We start from the raw sequence: 19,081 nt of genomic DNA, 5'->3' as shown, positions 1-19,081 counted from the left end.
CACAAACACAATGGTTTTGTAATATATCGAATTTACATGTTTCCTACAAAAACACCTTATATTAAAGATTAAAAACGGATTATAATAAAGCAAAAACAATACAATGCCCATGTAAACATATACAACGAATGATAAAGTACTTGCAGAAACGTGGGATGTGTGTTTCCATTGTATTTTTTATATAGTGCGTGGGATCCCCTGCTAATGCGCATGCATGGAGAGTGCATTTGGCCCTTACCATAGGAACGCATTTCTGCAATGCTTTCCTATAGGGAAATAGCTGACGCTTCAAGTTCTCATGCAGAGCGCGAGTACGTCCAGTGTCAGTTAGCAGGAAATGCTTCTAGTGGCTATCTGATTGACAGTTACTAGATGCAGTCTTAGTCCTGCAAGGTAATTATTGCAGTTTCTTAAAACCTGCAATAATTACCATTGCAGGACTAAGTGGGACTGGGACACTGTACCCAGATCACTTCAATGAGCTGAAGTGGTTTGGGTGCATACAGTGTCCCTTTAACATCACTAGAGGTGTGGTTAAGGCAGAGATTACACACTTTCTTCTAACCATATCAACTCATACCAACAAAGGTTGATGTGATAGTCTTAAATCAGTCAGCTGACGCGCTCATGCTAAATAACAAACCATATTTGCAGGGTCTCTCAATCTGACGTTTCTACACTGCAATCTACTCTAAACAGGAGTGTGGGGGAAAAAAAATAAAAAATCTAGCCCTGGACATTGACATGGTTACTTACCAAAATATTGAGACAAGAAAAAACAAAAAAACCGCTGATTAGGAAAAATTCATGAAATCAGCTACACTCACAACCTTTAGCTTCTGTTTTTCCTTTCAGATGTAGTCCTTAAAAGGGTACCACCATAACAACAGCAGCACACTTATATGCTGAGCTGGGTACACTGGCAATATTTCAATATTTTAAGAAGAGGTGTCAATCTGTGACACTCTGGGCGCAATTCATTAGCTGAGAATCCAGCAATGGTCATTAAGGACCAGACTTTTATTACGTCATATGCCTTCATTGGTCCTTAATAGAGAATAGATCCATAAGAAAAAAAAAAAAAAAAGAAAATGCAAAGATAATTACAATAAGGTTAGCATTAATAATTGTGCTTGAAGAGGGGCTACAGCTGCCCTTGTACCAGTCGGTGGGATGCTCAGGCAACCAACATGCTGTATACATTAGCAAACAGGGTTTACAAATACAACAATAAAAGTTATACCTATGAGAATGTGCAGATGATATTTAGACTGAAGGGCAAACTTTAATTTATTACTGTTTGCCAACACCTCAGGCAAAATAGTGCTATTCAAAGCATTATGTGACACACTTATCAAACATTATGCAACAACCATAGAGTGATAAACAAGGCTTTTATGATTAAAATTCTGGCAAACGACAAGCTTGAACTACATACCCATTATCCCCTCCAAAGACATAGATAGCATCTTTATAAGCTACAACGGTATGCTTGCTGCGCCTGTAAAAAAACAAAAACAAAATTGATCACATTATACAAAACATTTTGTTACTGAAACAAATTAATCTCACCAGAAAGTCCATGCGCAACCTTCAACACAGACAGGTGAAGAGACAGTGAGAAATGCTAGTTAGGATGAAAATTATAAGGAAAGAAAAGAGAAAATGGCAGATAAATATTAGGAAAGATACAAAATGTTGGAGAACAAATACATGTGCAGTGAAAGTTTTAATAGAAAGGTACTAAAGTAAATAAAGTAAGACATTGACAGAGGGAGAGACTAGAAATGCAGGAAAGATGGGAAGAGAAAAAAAATTAGATAAGGCGGTACATGAGGGGGAAGCTCGATTTTTGCCTTGGGAGGTAAAAAATCGTTGTGCGGGCTCTGGATAGAGAAACTGTTTTGGAGATTAATAAATTATGCAAACAAATCCTTAGCCAATTAAAATTTGACAATTCACTTAAAAGAAATGTGCACCATAACATTATTGGGATGAAGTTATGGTGCCTGGAGGTCCTGGTCACAGTCTTTCCTTACGGGGTTAAACTATTTATAAACGCTGCTTTTCCGATCACTGGTGCCCAGTTCCACACTTCTGCATCCAAACCCAAGGAGTGAGGTGGAGAAAGAGGGGCTAAAGGAATGGGTGCTGTTTGGACCACTTTGGGATTAACTGTTCATGAACGGTTTAACCCCTTCAATGAAAACAACACCAGAGATCTCATGGCACCATAACCACTTGAACAGTTAAGATGCCCAGAGTGCCCCTTTAAGTTAGTTGAAGCCATCTAAAAACAGTTACAATTTAGCGATCCCTCGTGGTAGAATTTATCACAATTCTATTAGCAGGACATACATACAAATGAAATAAATTGTTTAAGTGTTAATTAAGAACAACATCATATGTTTCTCTATGGATTAAATATATGTTAACTTGATCAATATCATTCCCTACCCCTCCCCAACCCATTTTATTAGTTGAAGCTGACAAGCACTCCTGTGGCCATTTTTTCCCATTTTTCTCGAGAGTGACTGCAGTCATGATTGCAAAGGAGAGAAACTATAGCAATAAAATAATGTAAACCTATTTGGTGAATAAAATATGAATATCAATAAAACACTGATATTTCACAGTTAACAACAGAAGTGCCCAAGAAAGAGAACCCCCCCAAAAACATTGGGTACTGGCGTGGGACTCTAGCCCCATTTACCTGGCTCCCACAAACTCATCGCAGGGCAGAAGTCTCCTCCAGCGGTGCACACTCTCAAATGGCCCAAAATTCAGAGTCAGGTACTCAACACTGTCAGAGCAGCTGTGGTCAAAGTCTACACTGGGAGCTACCTTGGACTTGCACGCCATGTGGGAGCAGATCAGGGAGGTAGGTGGCAGTCAGTGGACACATGCAGTGCTGCTCAGGGAAATGGCAATGAGGGTGCAGCCTGACTCCTACAGCACTAACACAATGTCACCCATTATACTGACTAGGGTGGCTCTCACCACCACATGGAGCACACTGACATCCACATCAGCACAGTCTGCCCAGCGCCTGGCACAGCTAGGACAGGGACTGAGACAGGGCGCAGCACAGCCATCCAGCACTGAAACCAGGAAGAGGAAGAAAACAAACTACAGAGAGGAAAAAAAAGACAGAAGGGCTTGAAACTGAGACGTTCTAGCACTGTCTTTCGGATCTATGGTCAAGGTTTTAGCAAGTAATACTGAATTGTGTATTTATATCGCCATCTAGTGTTCAAAAAATAGAGTTACTCAGTTTTAAATGGACACTATAGGGAAACAGAGCAAGTCATCTCATAGAAGTGTTCTGTAAACATTGCATTTTCAGAGAATGTTGACATTGCTGGGTTAAGGCAGCCTGTAGTGGCTGTCTTCCAGACTAACACAAGAGGTGCTTCCTGGACCCTAACAGAGTTTAAAGGAACACTATAGGGTAATGCATACAACTTAAAAATTGTTTTTTGAAGTAGTGGAGGTGGTACGTGTTATGGATGTTATGTTTGGTTTACATGCAACTAACTCTATGGTTTATTTTCTATTGCATGTGTTTCCTGTTGGGGTGTGTGCTTCCTTCCTGAATCTCCTGAAACATGGCTGCTATACACTAATAGTTTGCAGTGTCTTTATTTATATCACCTGAAACAGTAAGCAGTGCTCAGCGGACCCCATGTAAGATGTCAAACATTCAAAAATGGTGTGTGGTGGAACCAAGGCATTCTTTGCATGATAATCACTACAGCATATGGTAGACATTTTTGGAGTGTTCCTTTAACTTTAAAGTTAATTTAATTTACCAATAGAGCATTAAATATGTTGAAATACATGTATATAGTAAGTAAGTCTAGGCAGTGCAAAATAAGAAAATAAAATCAAGCTACATACAATTCTGTGCCTCTCTGAAGTCTCCCAGGAAGGCTCCCAGGCAGGCTGTGATCAGGTCTGTACCTGGTCCAGTCATGCTGCAGCAGCTGGCACGGGAATACAAATTAACAAGAAAGAGGTGGCAGGCTGGAAAATAGACAGCAGACAGGGAACAGGCACCCAACCAGGCTAGGGAAGATGTGGGGGGCTGCTCGTGTATTTTAACCTAAAATGTAAGAGGGGCCATAGAGTATGAGCAAAGGGGCATTAAGACCACCATGTTAGTCCTGGCAAAAGTACTCTCACTGGGCCATGTGTTGTGAGAATGGTGGTGTTAGGAAATGGGAAAGAACCTCGAATGCCCTGTACAACATCTCCCTTTTACTCCTTTTTATTTTAGGCTGCCCGTCTACTTGCTAGAGCGCTCTCTCCAGAAAGTCTGCAGGCCGTGATGGACAGATAGAGTCGGATTGGGAATAAAAATTAGCCCTGGAAAAATGTATTTACCAACCCTATCATGCAGTGCCCCAGTAAAATGCTCAAATTTACAGGTACACCCATAGGATTTTAAAATACAGAAAAAAGGATTGATTTATTTTAAGCAGGCTGGCAACACATCGGCCAACATTTCCAGCCCACCTTAATACCAACTTTGACTTGTTAAAGGGTAACTAATAGTCACCCAGACCACTTCAGCTCAATGAAGTGGTCTGGGTGCCAGGTCCCCCAGGTTTTAACCCTTTAGATGTAAACATGTGGATTCGGCTCCCCTCGGAGCTGACGTCGGCAGGGGAGGAGAGGTCACCAGCGCTGACGGAGCCCGGCGCTGGATTAAGGTAAGTGGCTGAAGGGGTCTTAACCCCTTCAGCCTAGCGGGAGGGGGACCCTGAGGGTGGGGGGACCCTTAGGATTGTATAGTGTCAGGAAAACTGTTTTGTTTTCCTGACACTATAGTGATCCTTTAAGATTGATATTAGGGCTGAAGTGTCAAGACAATGTCTTATCTACAGGGGTTAAACTGTTGTGCAATTATTTAACTGTCATTTAATAAATGACAGTGTCTATTTCAAGACACTGTCATTTATTAATAACGACAAATATTCAAATTGATTCAAGAATTATTTTCCATATATATGAATAATGGTTCTCTGTTTATGGTCCTCTCATCGAAATATCATCAGAGAAACATGCCGTTATTTCATCTTAACTTCGTATGATCTCTAACTCCATTACAATTCATAATTTAATTCATTCTGCGGACTTAGTTATATGACAAATCTATTACTAAAAAATCTAAATAGACAAAGAGAGTTTTTTGTTTTTTTTTAAATTATTGTTATTTTGATTCTTAAACCATAGTTATGCAATCCCCTTGTTCATAATTGGCACATAATTATAGTACGAGAGATACAGATATAAATTGTATAATTAAAATGAAAAACGTATGGACTATATCCAATTTTCTGAAACGAAACAGAGGTGTTAGTTAACCGTTTACTTGATGAAACATAATAAAAACATTTCAGACATTACCACTAACGTGTCATTATATAGTACTATGCTGGATCAACACGAATTGTGTCTCCAAAATTATCTTATCGCTATTAGTGTGGAATACTGGTGTCTAATAGATCAAATATAGTTAATGATTAAATAAGTGATTAAATAAGTGTCTGAATGGATGCCCAACATATAGATAAAACAAAATAATAAAATCTAGGCATATACTGTTAAGATGAAAAGTGAGTACATTAAACACTAAAATGTAAAAATTAAAAATTAAAAAGTTACAAATGAAGAAAATATGAATTCCATAAAAAACAAATTGTCTCAGTAAATAAAGAAAATAAAGAAATAGATAAAAAATAAAAAAGAAACAGCAATCTGCCTAAAATGGTGGAAAAGTGGAGATAGCAGTAATATAGAAAATAGGGATATAGGTGATGTAAAACTGCCTTATTTCGTTAGAGATGGAGGTATCTAAAATAAATGACAGATAACTACATAAGATAAAATCCGTGGCAGGATAGGGGTGTATAAAAAAGGATAAAAAGAATCATAATGTTAAAAATATATAGTTTTCTACATATGTCTAAAGAACTCAAAAACTTAAAAACTAAAAGAAGACTTAATCTTAAAAAGAGGCAAGGAAAAACAGGAATGCTATAAAAATGCATTTAACTCAAAATCGACATTGAGGCCATTGGGGACTAGGGTGTTAAGAGAAAATATCCATTTAGCTTCAGTTTGGTCAAGATTTGCATCTATACTTCCTCCCCTCCAATGCACGTTCACTTTCTCTATAGATAAAAAGGTTAATCCTGTTGGATTAGCTCCATGTATGTCTTTGAAATGTTTTGAAAGATTATGGGTCATCAGGCCTTTTCTAATGTTGCTGAAGTGTTCTGCAATTCTGATTCTCAGGGGTCTTTTGGTTCGTCCAACATACTGTTTCTGACATGGACACGTGATGAGGTATATCACTCCTGAAGTATTGCAGTTCATATCTGTTCTAATCTTGTATTCTTTTGAATCATGATGTGATGTGAATTTGGTGTAGGTTGTTTCTGCTGTAGGATTATTCCTGCAATCTACACACTTTAGACATCTTGAGAAGCCCCTTACGTTCCTTTGTTCCCCTCTAGCATTTTCAGTTTTAATGGTGGGAGCTAACATTAACTTTAACCCCTTAAGGACGGAGGACGGTTCAGGACCGTCATCTGCATTTTTGCGTTGCCGACCGGTGACGGTCCTGAACCGTCCTAACCGTCCAATGTACTTACCCGATCGCCGTCGTTCCCCCGGCGGCGATCGGCGGTGCTCCCGGTGTGGGGAGACTGCCTGCAGCCCAGACAGTCTCCCCATGGCGGTTTAGGACCCCTGTGGCCATGTGATCGCCCAACAGGGCGACCACATGGTCACAATAGGTGTCCTAGTCTCTGCCTGCAGGGGGACTGTCTGTGCTGACAGGCAGTCTCCCTGCAACTGTAAAATCAAAGAAAAATTTAAAGTGAAAGTTAATAAAAAAATAAATATTATTATATATGTGTATATATATGATATATAGACATATATTATACCTATATAAATACCAAAAAATCCTGCACTCCACCCAAAACAAAATAGTATAATGCCCGGTGCTAAATCCAAACATAGAAATATAAAGCAAAGTGAAGATGGGAAGCACTCCAAGGACTTCTTTAAAATATAACCTTTATTCGATCCAAAATAAAACGGTCAACGTTTCAGCCCGATATACTCAGGCTTTCCTCAGGACACACTGAACGCTAACTTTGGCCAGTGTTTGCGACTAAGTGGCTACTAAAAAAGTCTGGACATACCCCATATTGAATACCCTGGGTTGTCTACTTTTAAAAAAATATGTACATGTGGGGTGTTATTTAGCAATTTATGACAGATAATAGTGTTACAATGTCACTATTGATACATTTTAAAAATGTATGTTTTGAAACCGCAATATCCTACTTGTACTTATAGCCCTATAACATGCAAAAAAATAGCAAAAAGCATGTAAACACTGGGTATTTTTGAACTCAGGACAACATTTTGAATCTATTTAGCAGTTTTTTTCATTCGCTTTTGTAGATGAGTAAAAGATTTTTCACATAAAATTCAAAAAACGTGTATTTTTTTCAATTTTTCATCATATTTTTTCATTTTTTTTAAATTAAATTACATGAGATTATATAAATAATGGTATGTAAAGAAAGCCCCTTTTGTCCTGAAAAAAACAATATATAATTTGTATGGGAACAGTAAATGAGAGAGCGGAAAATTACCGCTAAACACAAACACCACAAAAGTGTCAAAAAGATGCCTGGTCGCAAATGTACAACATCGCAAAAAAAGTCCGGTCCTTAAGGGGTTAAATTTGGTGCTCTCGTAAAAATGATCTGTGGTTTTTCTTCAATAATTTAGGTTAAAGTTGGATCACTTCTCAATATCCCCCAATGCTTTCTGAGTATTTTCTGTATGGTCTGTGACTGATTGCCATATTTGGTAATGAATGCCGGAGTATTGTTGAATGGTTGTGTTGGCCTGGTTTTCTACCGTAAAGTGTCCTCTCTAGGTATGGTAAGGGTTTTCTCCAGAGCTTCTTTTAGGAGTGTTGCAGGGTATCCTTTCTGAATAAACCTCTTCTTCATCTCCTCCATCTGTTCTCTGCATGTTTCAGATTTGGAACAGTTGCTTCTAATTCTTCTAAATTGATTTTGAGGTATATTCTTCAACCATACCGGTCTATGATGGCTATTGAAGGGGATGAAGCTATTGCAATCCACATTCTTTTTGAAGGTCTTTGTGTGCTATACATTATCCTCTATATATATATATTAAGGTCTAAAAATTCGATTTTCTCTTTTAGATTGTGCAAAAGTTAAATTAAGATGGTACGGATTGTTATTCAGGTAGATTTTGAATTCCTCTAGAGATTCCTGGTTGCCTTTCCATATAAAAAAATAGTCATCAATATATCTCCGCCACAGGAACAGTTTTGCGCCAAATGGGCAGTGGTCCCAAATAAACTCATCTTCCCACTTGCCCATAAAAAGATTAGCGTAACTTGGCGCAAAACGTGTCTATTATGTTCACAGATTTTGCAGCAATATGTTTAGGTGCCCGTGAAGGTACAGACTATACACCTAGAAAGCCGTTTTCTTCTAATATTAACACTTACCATACCAGTGGCTACCTTTTGACCAATCCTTTACAATTAAAAACACTAGTTTTGCATGTCGTTTCTCAGATCATTACCAGTAGCCAGGACGGATTAAAGGGCAGTGATACGTGGTGTTTCTGGAAAATATTAATATTCCATAGACAGTAGACACGGTGCGCTCTATTGGTTTAATTATTAGGATTGTATCCACCCATAAGGCAAGTCTCTACCCATTCTTTTCACCACCACTATATACACACTGTCTTTAGCTACCTCATTTTATTTTTATTTTCCTCTTATTATACCATTTTTCTTTCCATACTCGTTTGCAATTGTTTGTATACCAATAAGAAATATCTTTTTAGGTCATTTCTGCTGAATTTCATGTAAAACTACTTGTATAAATTAATTTACTAGGTCTACACCTACAATTAAGAAAATCTAGTTAGGCAATAATCCCCTCAGCAGTTAAACGAATAGGTACTAGATTTGTATGTGTATACATTCTTTCCTCTTGGTAACAGTAGCAAACAGTTGCAAGATATTTGTTACACTAATATTACCCTGAAGAAAACTTGTAGCAATTCTCTATTTCAGCTACTTAATAGAGGCTAGTACCGAAACACTTTGATTCTAAACACATACTCTACTGTATTTTTTAAGGTACCATCTATTAAACGTTACGTTTTAATTAAACTCCTGCTAGATGGGACAGTGCTTTTCCTTTCTTGTTTTTTAATCTTTCTAATTAACAGCCTAACTATCTGTTTCCACAGAAGGATAAGGTACAAAGTGTAGGAAAAGCAATTGGACATGATGATAAGATGGAGATTGCCTTAGTCTGTAGTATAGCTGGTACAAACTAAAAATGAGAATACCATGAACCATACATTTTGTCATTCCAAAACTTATAAAATACTTCCTGCCTCATCACCTGGACAGTTTGCAAACTGATATACAATAATTGGTTTTTACTAGCAAACAGGAGATAAGGGTGCATATGAAAATAAACTAGATCAGTTATTTGCTATAAATACAGTCTTTTACAGATGAGAAATGGCTGATTCAATAGTTAGGACGTGGTTGTAAAACAATTAAACAATCAATACAGATTTCTGGTCCACCTAATGGCCCTGTATCTGTTATACTCCTCGTCAGCTTCAGATATGAGGCTTAGTAGACACATACAAACCTCTTTATTGCTGCACTCTTACTGTTTAATTAGTTCATCATTACTGACAGGAATACAGGAGTAAACATCCTCTGCAGCATTTCTGCTTCACACTCTGATGGACTTAAGATGGCTGCCATGATCTCTGACCTGTGTGTTATCACAGAGGGGAAGCCGCTAGTAGCTCCCCACTGAGGGTAAAAAAAACTGAAGGGAAGAAAAGAGAGAGAGGAAAAAAATAGAACCAAAGAAAACAACAACAATAAACCACAGTTCAACCATCGGATCTGGGGCAGTGTCGCTGAAGCACAGCACTACTCTTCCAAAGAAAGTTGTGGTGACAAATCAGCATCAAGATTTTTCCAGGTCCTATGGGAGGATCAACTGAAGCCTGAGATTCGTTGTTGAAGTTCTAATCAGTCAGGATGGTGGTGGTAGCATTACGGAAGATCACCACCAGGCAGTGTGTTGAAGGTGGCAGGACAAGAACAAAGGGGGATTGGTGGGGCCAAAGTGGGTAAAATTGTGCCTGGGGCATGAGGAACAGCCCAAGCTTTCAGAGTCAACTCAAACTCCATTCCATTTGGATTCTGAAAGGTTTGGGATGTCATCAAGGATGCAGCTAACAAGGAATGGGAGCGTAGTTGGTCTACATTTTGTCTGGTAATGGGACCATCTTTCAGGTGGACTCTGTGCATCTTGGGTCCCAAATATTCCTCTATTGTGGCAGGAAGACACTGATTTTTGGAAGATCCATAAAATCAAGTCCAGAACTCTTGGTGGACTAGAAACATGGGAGACTCTTTCAATGTGACCATCTTCTCTTAGGAATGCAATACATGTTCACAGACAATCTTAGGATGAAGCATGTCAAAAGCAGTCCCTGGCCGTCTTCATAGTAGAAGCTCAGCTGGTGTTGTACCAGTGGTAGCATGTTCTGTAAGCTAAAAGAAAAGAGTCCACATTCCGAAGTGATATAGACCTAAAGCTACTGTGTACGAACCGTTCTGCTTGACTGTTTGTCACTGGGTGTCAAGGAGAGGTTAACTTGTTGCTTAATATTATGAACGGTTATAAAACTCTGGACCTGATGGCACATGAATTGGGGCCAGTTATCTGTGACAACCTTCTTGGAATATCCAAATGTGGAAAAGTCAGCTGGATAATTGGAATGACCTCAGACTATTTTGAGTGGGCGTCAATTAAATTAAAGAAGGTTTGCCCTCTTATAGGACCCACTAAATCCATGTGAAGGCAAAATCAGGAAACCGTGGGCCAAGACTGAATACATCCTTGTTGAGGGTCTCTGGCAATTTGTGCACATCCTATGCAAGCATTGACATATACTGTGATAACGGCATCTATGATCGGCCACCACACATAAAAATAGAAATCCAGCGCACTCACTTATCAACTAAACAGCTACTTTGATGCTGACAGATTTGACTAGTTTTATTAAAAACACCTAATCTAGGCAAAAAATAATGGGGGTTTAGTTACACTATATGATCATACATTGCATAAGCCTGCCACAAACGTCAATGTACCCCATCTTTGGCAGGTCCTACTCTCACTGTCTACTAAATGAGCTGCTCACTTGGGGAAATCCTTCCATTTGAGTTCTCTGCAGTACAAGGCTTAAATAGGGTCTGAGATGAGGCACCTGTGACAGGGGGCGGTGCAAAACCAAGGAGCTGGCTATACTCCTAAATATATATGGGAAAACAAGGGGCTGGCTGCACTCACCTAAACATGCTTAAATGGGGTGCTGCTGGGGGCCAATAAAACTAGTCAAATCTGTCAGCATCAAAGTAGCTGTTTAGTTGATAAGTGAGTGCGCTGGATTTCTATTTTTATGTGTGGTGGCCGATCATAGATGCCGTTATCACAGTATATGTCAATGCTTGCATAGGATGTGCACAAATTGCCAGAGACCCTCAACAAGGATGTATTCAGTCTTGGCCCACGGTTTCCTGATTTTGCCTTCACATGGATTTAGTGGGTCCTATAAGAGGGCAAACCTTCTTTAATTTAATTGACGCCCACTCAAAATAGTCTGAGGTCATTCCAATTATCCAGATGACTTTTCCACATTTGGATATTCCAAGAAGGTTGTTCTGGATTTCTATTTTTACTGTACTTATTGGCCCCCAGCAGCACCCCATTTAAGCATGTTTAGGTGAGTCCAGCCAGCCCCTTGTTCGGCCACCACACATAGCCTCATCCTTTCGGTTTCATTTGTGTGGTACCAGAGTAACCAGTATACAGCAAGTCCAAGATATCTCAGGAGGGTTCTGGAAGGATAACTCTGTCTCCCCATAAGACACAATTATCATTTACAGCCAATCCCAAGTGCTTCCAGTAGAAAGGTTTGTAGTCATGTGTTACAGTGGCTGTCAAAACACTGTTTTCATAAAAGTATCCTTTACTGTATGGGCTGCAATCTATCCAGAAGTCAGGAAGAGTGTGGTGGTGTACCTACAACTCTTGACAGATGGAGAAGAGTCTGGAAGCATTTCTGATAGCCAAGAAATTGCATCATAACTTCGATACTGTATTTTGTAGCTGTATGTGCTCAGGAACAGGGCATAGCATTGAAGACGGACTCCGGTTGTCTGGGAGATCCCTTTGTCAGGGTTAAAAATCTGAAGAAGTAGTTTATGATCAATTTATATGGTAAACTCTCTACCGTAGAGGTAAAGGTGAAATTTCCAAATTGCCCATATCAGTGCAAGTTCCTCTTTACCAATTTGGGCATAATTGCTTTCTGTCTTTGTCAAGGATCTTGAGGTGAAGGCCACTGGTTTCTCAGAACCATCTGGTAAAAGGTTGGAAAGTACAGTGCCCAGACCATAAGTAGAGGCATTGCAAGGCAAGGAGAGAGGCTTGTGGAGGTCATAGTGTACATGCATACGTGATGCCAACAGTTTATGTTTAGAAAACTCAAAAGCTTGTTGACACTCGGCTGACCACTCTTACGGGGAGTGTTTCCTTAAGAGCATATGCATTGGAGCCGGGTCTGGAAAAAATGTATTACAGTAGGCCAAGGTAGGATCATAATTGTTGGACATTTGTTGGGGCTGAAAATTTGACTAAAGCATCAACCTTGGCTTCAGTGGTGTGTATGCACTCAGAATCTACTAAGTGGCCACAAAACTCCAATTTAGCCAAATTAATTTGCATTTTGTTAAGTTCACCTTGAGAGTATTGTCCTGAAGTACTTACTTGCATGGCATATATCTGTAGCTTAATTGGGATTGGGTGGACGTTACCTGGATCTATAGTTATCTGCAGAGGTTTTGGGTGACAACCAAAACCACCATCCTTTTCCCTCATTGTTTTTTTCTATTGTTTGAGTGCAGGCGATGAATAGATAATCTGTGTAATGGTTCATCATTGTTAGACTCATTGTTTTCCTCTTGGTGTACTGTGGTTATTTTTTTCATACATTCCCACTATGGCAGACCCTTCTGAGGTGGCCTATTTTTCTCAGTGATGAAAAGATTGATTCTTAAGCTGACAGGTTGTGGAGTCATGGTCTGTATTACCACACCTGTAGCAAACTGGCTTGGGTTGGGGTCAGGATCTGTATTTACAGTTGGTTTGTAACCTGAGTGACTGCTGTTCTTAAAACTTTCTCTTTCACCACTAGTTTGTGAACCTGAGGGTTCATTTCCACAGTAACCCTGACAGCCATTTCCATGATGGGTGCAATCACAATTGCTTTTGTAAGGGTGAGTCACTTTTTTGTAAGAAGTTTCTTTTGAATAGTTTCACTATTCAGTCTCAGAACAATCTTGCCCCTCAGAGCTGTGGGTAGGTATTCCCCAAATAACCAGGTGGAGGCCAGTTTGCTAATGGCCACCAAAAAAGCATTAATTTCTTCCCTTGATTGCTGCTGCCGTTGATAAAAGCGAAATCTCTGCAAATTCCAGCGGTTGTGGCTGGAAGTGATCCTCTAGTAGCTTCACCAGCGTCTTGCTTGCTGGTTTCTCAGGAAACAGAAGGTCTCTCATAGTTTCATATGTTTTGGCACCCACAGCTGTTGGGAACAATGCTACTTTCAGAGGGTATGGTGTTTGCACATAAGTACTGTTATAATCTTTCAGCCCAGGAACTCCAGGAGGTATACTCTCCCTCGAATTCACATTAGGTGCCTGTCAGTGCCGTATTCTTGCTGTGGGTCTGTAGATGGCAATGTGCAGTGTGCTCTTGCAGGGTGTCAATACCTCTTGTTATTTTCAAGTTCAGACTAGGTAGGGTCTTTGTAAATCCCATCCTCATCACCACTGTTATGCTCTTTGTCAGCCTCCGATATGGGGCTTAGTAGTTATTTACAGGCTTCTTTATTGCGGCACTCTTACTGTATAATTAGGTTATTGTTACTGCCAGGTATACCCGAGTATACATCCTCTGCAGTGTTACTGCTTCACACTGACTTAAGATGGCTACCATGCTCTCTGATCTTTGTGTCATCACAGTTTTGGAGTCACTGGTGGAAGAGAGAGAGAGAGAGTGTGTGTGTGTGTTTGTGTGTGTGTGTGTGTGTGTTACATTCCAGATATAACATTATCTATATTCCTAATGTAGATACTTTACCTTCTGCTTCGCTGTAGAATTCTTCCCAAGCTCCATAACCTATTGGTAGCGGTGGAAAGATGTAGAGAGGGCTGTCAACCTAAAAGCACAGAGCTATTCTTATTCTTTAAAACGAAGCTCCATCTACTAAGTCTCTATCTTAGTAAATATCGGGTTATTACAAGAGCATAAATGCATATTTTGTACCTCCTTTCTAAATCAGTGTTTTTATGTAAAGTTTGGATGGTATTGTTTCTGGGTGCACTCCCTAATGCACATGTATTCAAACGCTATTATGAAATCCACATCATTATGATCTGTACCTCTTTTCTTTAACTCTGCCAACGTATCTATTGCATATCCCTCTGTTCTTTGTACAACTAGCGTGTATCTCAATTTATCCTAGTATCTCGATGGAGATTAAATCTAATTTATCTATGGTACATTCCTTTTTCTCCCTCCCCAGAGTTAGCACAATTTATAACATACCAGATGAACTTAGTACACCCATAAATATGCACTAGAATGGAAACATAGACAGTTTATTTTGCTTATTGTGCAATGCTATTTTAAACTCAACTGTTATATTGTTTTTATGTTTTATTGTACAGATAGCATGCACACAGCTTATCTATCTAGTTTAGGATTTAGTATTAGCAGTGGGATATAAAAGTAACAGCGGCCCATACACATTATTACTATTGAATATCATATAAATCAAATAATTCAGAATTTAATCTGCTTGTCTACAAAAGGTTCCACAAAGAAAATACAATAAACAGTCATAGCAGGAAAACAATTGTATAGATTCAATGCATATAATATCTATTACTATCTCTGCCATATCTTGGCACATATGCTAGTGTCTTGTCATCATAACATCACAAAGAGAGAGAATAGCTTGCAAGACTGGTGGAGTTCTCTTGTACAGAAATGATCATCTGTGGAAGAAATGATAATACAGTTGATGCATAATATTATGCTGTACAGACATATCTGTCCACAATTGGATGGCAATGGTCGGCTGTGAACTCACATCACATTTAAACATAGGCGTAATGTTGACTTTAAAGTTCCACTTTTTGTTTCTGATAATTTAGTATCAGCAGCAGGAAATGCAAGTAGAAACCCACACTTCTGACATTATTCATCCATTTATTTATGTATTTATTTATTTATTGCAAAACCTGCTCTAACATTTAACAATAACTCCTGTGTACTAACACAGTCCTCAATTTAATATTTTCAGATAAGCTTTTCAAATGATATAATAATTTTTGGATAAACTTTTACAATGATTTTTTTCAATATATAAAATATCAACAACAAAAAATTCTAAATATTAAACAATTTTAAAAACTTTTAGAAAAATATGAAATCGAGGCTACAATGATGTAATAAGTCATTTATCCAATCCAGAAGTCACAGAGTTGCTCACATGGAATAAAATTTAATTTTGTCTTTTTTTTCCCCTCTCTCTCAGGATGATGTCATTACTATTATGCAATGAGTGCGAGAATTCCTTGTTAAACAAGGTAGTAAATGACCAGCATACAGTGGAAAATTGGTAGATGTGGATTAAAGTTCAACTGTTTGATGACACACAGATATATGTACCTTGCACATAAACATGTAGCTAGGATTTGTAAGATCTGGCACACCCGTTGAGCACAATGGCATTAGTAGCGGTTAATTTTGCTGGAGTTTTTTGGGGGCTTTGAACAATGCTTGAATTGAACTGGTGAGAAAACTTTGTGGAGAGCATGTAAGCTTCTTTTAACCAATCAGTAATTTTCACCAGAAACCTGTGAATAATGCAAGGAAGAAATTGCAGTCGCACTGTTGATGCACAGGGTGTGGATTTTTTTGTACTGTCAAAGCATTGGTGGAGTTGCACAACAGAAGGGGAACAACTTTTTGGCCACCATTTTCCTTGCACGAGGGCCCTCTCCACTTTCGTTCCGCCACTGCGTTGGGTGGAGAGCGTGATTGCGTGCTATGGAGTGAGGGAGGAGGGCAGGGTTCATGGGGTCAAAGCAAATCCTCGCCAAGGGTCCAACCAATATTAAAGACTGCTCTATGTCCATCATGACATTCTACTTGTCCTGACATCAAATAATTTACATTAAAACGATAGGGGCCCCTGACAAGAGCCCTGGACATTGACAGGGCTTTTTGCTGAGCTCTGAATTTTCACAAAATAAATCTGAAAAGTAAAAAAATGGAGGCAAAAATAGCTCATGTGAAAAAAATGATCTAACTCTGCTATAATCACAACATGGCTTGTTTTGTGTCACTGTTTCCATTTGGATTTATATGGTAAAAATAGCGTCTTACACTTTTCCCTACTATACTGTCCCCATTTTTATAGTTTGTGCTGTGTGTGCTTGCTGTGTATCATCTGTGTGCTATGTGTGTTTGTGAAGTGTGCAATGTGCATTCAGAGTACTAACTTTGCTTGGTGCAATTGTTGTGTATGCTAACTGTATGTCACGTGTGAGGTGTGTGCTTGCTGAATGTCGTGTGTGAATGTATTCTAGCTTTATGTGATGTGTTTGGTGTGTCCTGGCTGTATGTCATGTTTGTGATTGCTGCTTGTTATGTGTGTATATGGTATGTTCTGGCTGTATATGATGTGATGTGTGTTGGCTGTATGTGATGTGATGGCTCTATGGGTGCTGGTTGTTTGTAATGTGTGTTTGCTGGCTGTATGTGGTTGTGATACACTGATATACATACACGTACCCACTGCACACTGACACAAACAAACTCCACATTCTCTGACACTTACACACAACACAGATTACCTGTACCATGGTTTCTTTGCACTTCAAAGCATGTTGGCCTCTGGAATATGACTTCTCGTTGAATACCTGCTGCCATGAGTTCTGAGCATTGTGAGGAGCGGTTGGCTGTTACCGATTTTCACACCTCCGTGTGAGCTGCAGCGGGCCCCAGTTATGGCATCCTGGTACGGGTTTCCAGGTGGGCTAGTCTGGTTCTCCCTGCCAGAGATACGCTCCCTGCCCAGTACCAACCCTACCCCCAACTCAGCCCTGCTAAAATAATAAAAAATCTTCCTGCTCGGAACTTTAAGTCCTGGGCTTTGGGAGATATAAATGCCACATCCCTGGATACATATTCTGCACAGAAAGACAAACTAAAATGCATATCCCTCATAGTACACGGAAGTATTGCATTATTTTTGCATGACTCACGCTTTTTGTTAGAGCCTTTAAATCTTTTTTTTTTTTTTGTGTATTTCATGTTTTTTTCTTTAAATCTGTAATATTTTTTTTCTTTTTTTGCAAAACAAATAGTTGCAAACTCTGATCTGATCAGCTGACTGTTTTTAGAATTAAAAGCCAGGCTTATTATCCCATTAATTGTTACAGTATGTGGAGACAATTAGAAAGTTCCAAGAACATGCACAGAACATGAATCATATGTAATTAGTTTCTTGACCATATGAACGGAGGCATTAATTTCTTAAATAGTTTTCAGAGGTTTGCCTGCTAACTGTACAGTTGTCCAGCATCTGCAAAAAGTAAACAATAGGTGTGCAGCCTATCTCCACTCTCAATCTCTCTTTACAGATCAATTTAATAATTTTGGATGAGATTTTCAAATGATTTAATAGTTTTGGATATGTTTAAAAATTATTATTATTATTAAAACTATTCAAATATCAAAAATATACTATAAATAAAAAAATCAATTATCAAAAATTCCGTTAAAATATTGAACCATTTATCAAAATATTAAACAATTTCAAATGTCTATCCAAAAATATTAAATTTAGTTAAATTTTACTATTATTATTACTAAAATTTATAAAGTGCCAACATTCAGCGACACTGTACAACTAGGGAAAATACAGCAAACTATACGCAGACCAACACAAAAAGAAAAGAGGATCTTGCCGAGACCTACAATCTAGAATTTAAAGAACTGTTATAGATAGTACTTAGCTAGACAGACTTTGATCTACAATCTAAAGGTTATAATGGAGAGATTAGAAAAGAGATGGTAGGGAGAACTTGAAGGTGATGGCCAGGCAGAATGAAAAGGTCTTTGCAGCAGCTGAGATGTAAATGAAGATACCAAGTATCAACAGATGGAAACATTTTTATATTAAAATGAGTAATAGGGCAACATAGGAAGTACATAAAGGGCAGAACACATGAAAACTGCAGTCAATATTTCAGTTTGCTGGAAGTAATTAAAAAGTTTTTTTGGGGGGCGGTAGGTTGGTGGAAGGTATGCATTTGAATGTTTGCTGAAAGTTGATGAGAAGAGTAGTCAGTTGTCCACATTCACAATATCCGTTATGATCATCAAATGATGTCAAGGATGACAGAAGAAGCTCCAAATGCAGTAACGAGCTGAACAACAACCTGTCAGCATTACAGAATGATCCAGCATATAGAATTGTGTAACACAGAGGACTGATAGGTAATGTATACCGGACCTTAGAATGGCCGGACAAAGTACCAAAGAATAGTCAGAAATAGCCGAGGTCAAGGGATACAGAAAGAGACACAACGATAAGGAAAAGCCAGGAGTCAGGGATGCCAGAAAACAGGGAAGTCAAAAACAATGCCAAAGTCAAATAACCAGAATTACCAGAATCAATAACGCACTCTCGGACAACCACAAAAGAAACCACGACAGGGCATTGAGCAGGATGAGAACTGGGCCTAAATACCCCTCCTCTGGATCTGTAATCGGCCTTTGACCCCAAAGGCAGTTATCAGGTTTTCATTTGCATAATT

At 38.8% G+C, this 19,081-nt stretch overlaps 1 protein-coding gene across 2 annotated transcripts in view; it reads right to left on the bottom strand.

The window, feature by feature from the left end:
- LZTR1 (leucine zipper like post translational regulator 1) overlaps nt 1-3,120 on the bottom strand; it is a 39,377-nt gene extending 36,257 nt beyond the window's left edge. For both annotated transcript variants that reach the window (XM_063454162.1, XM_063454163.1), the window contains exons 1-2: nt 2,714-3,120; nt 1,439-1,501 (exon numbers count right to left, since the gene is read on the bottom strand). In XM_063454162.1, coding sequence (XP_063310232.1) covers nt 1,439-1,501; nt 2,714-2,862 — 212 coding nt within the window. In that variant the 5' untranslated portion in view covers nt 2,863-3,120. The remainder of the gene's footprint in view (nt 1-1,438; nt 1,502-2,713) is intronic.
- Between the last annotated feature and the right edge of the window lie 15,961 nt (nt 3,121-19,081).

This window comes from Pelobates fuscus, chromosome 5 (genome assembly GCF_036172605.1).
Source record: "Pelobates fuscus isolate aPelFus1 chromosome 5, aPelFus1.pri, whole genome shotgun sequence".
Lineage (NCBI taxonomy): Eukaryota > Metazoa > Chordata > Amphibia > Anura > Pelobatidae > Pelobates > Pelobates fuscus.
This window is presented reverse-complemented; position numbering and strand designations above follow the sequence as displayed.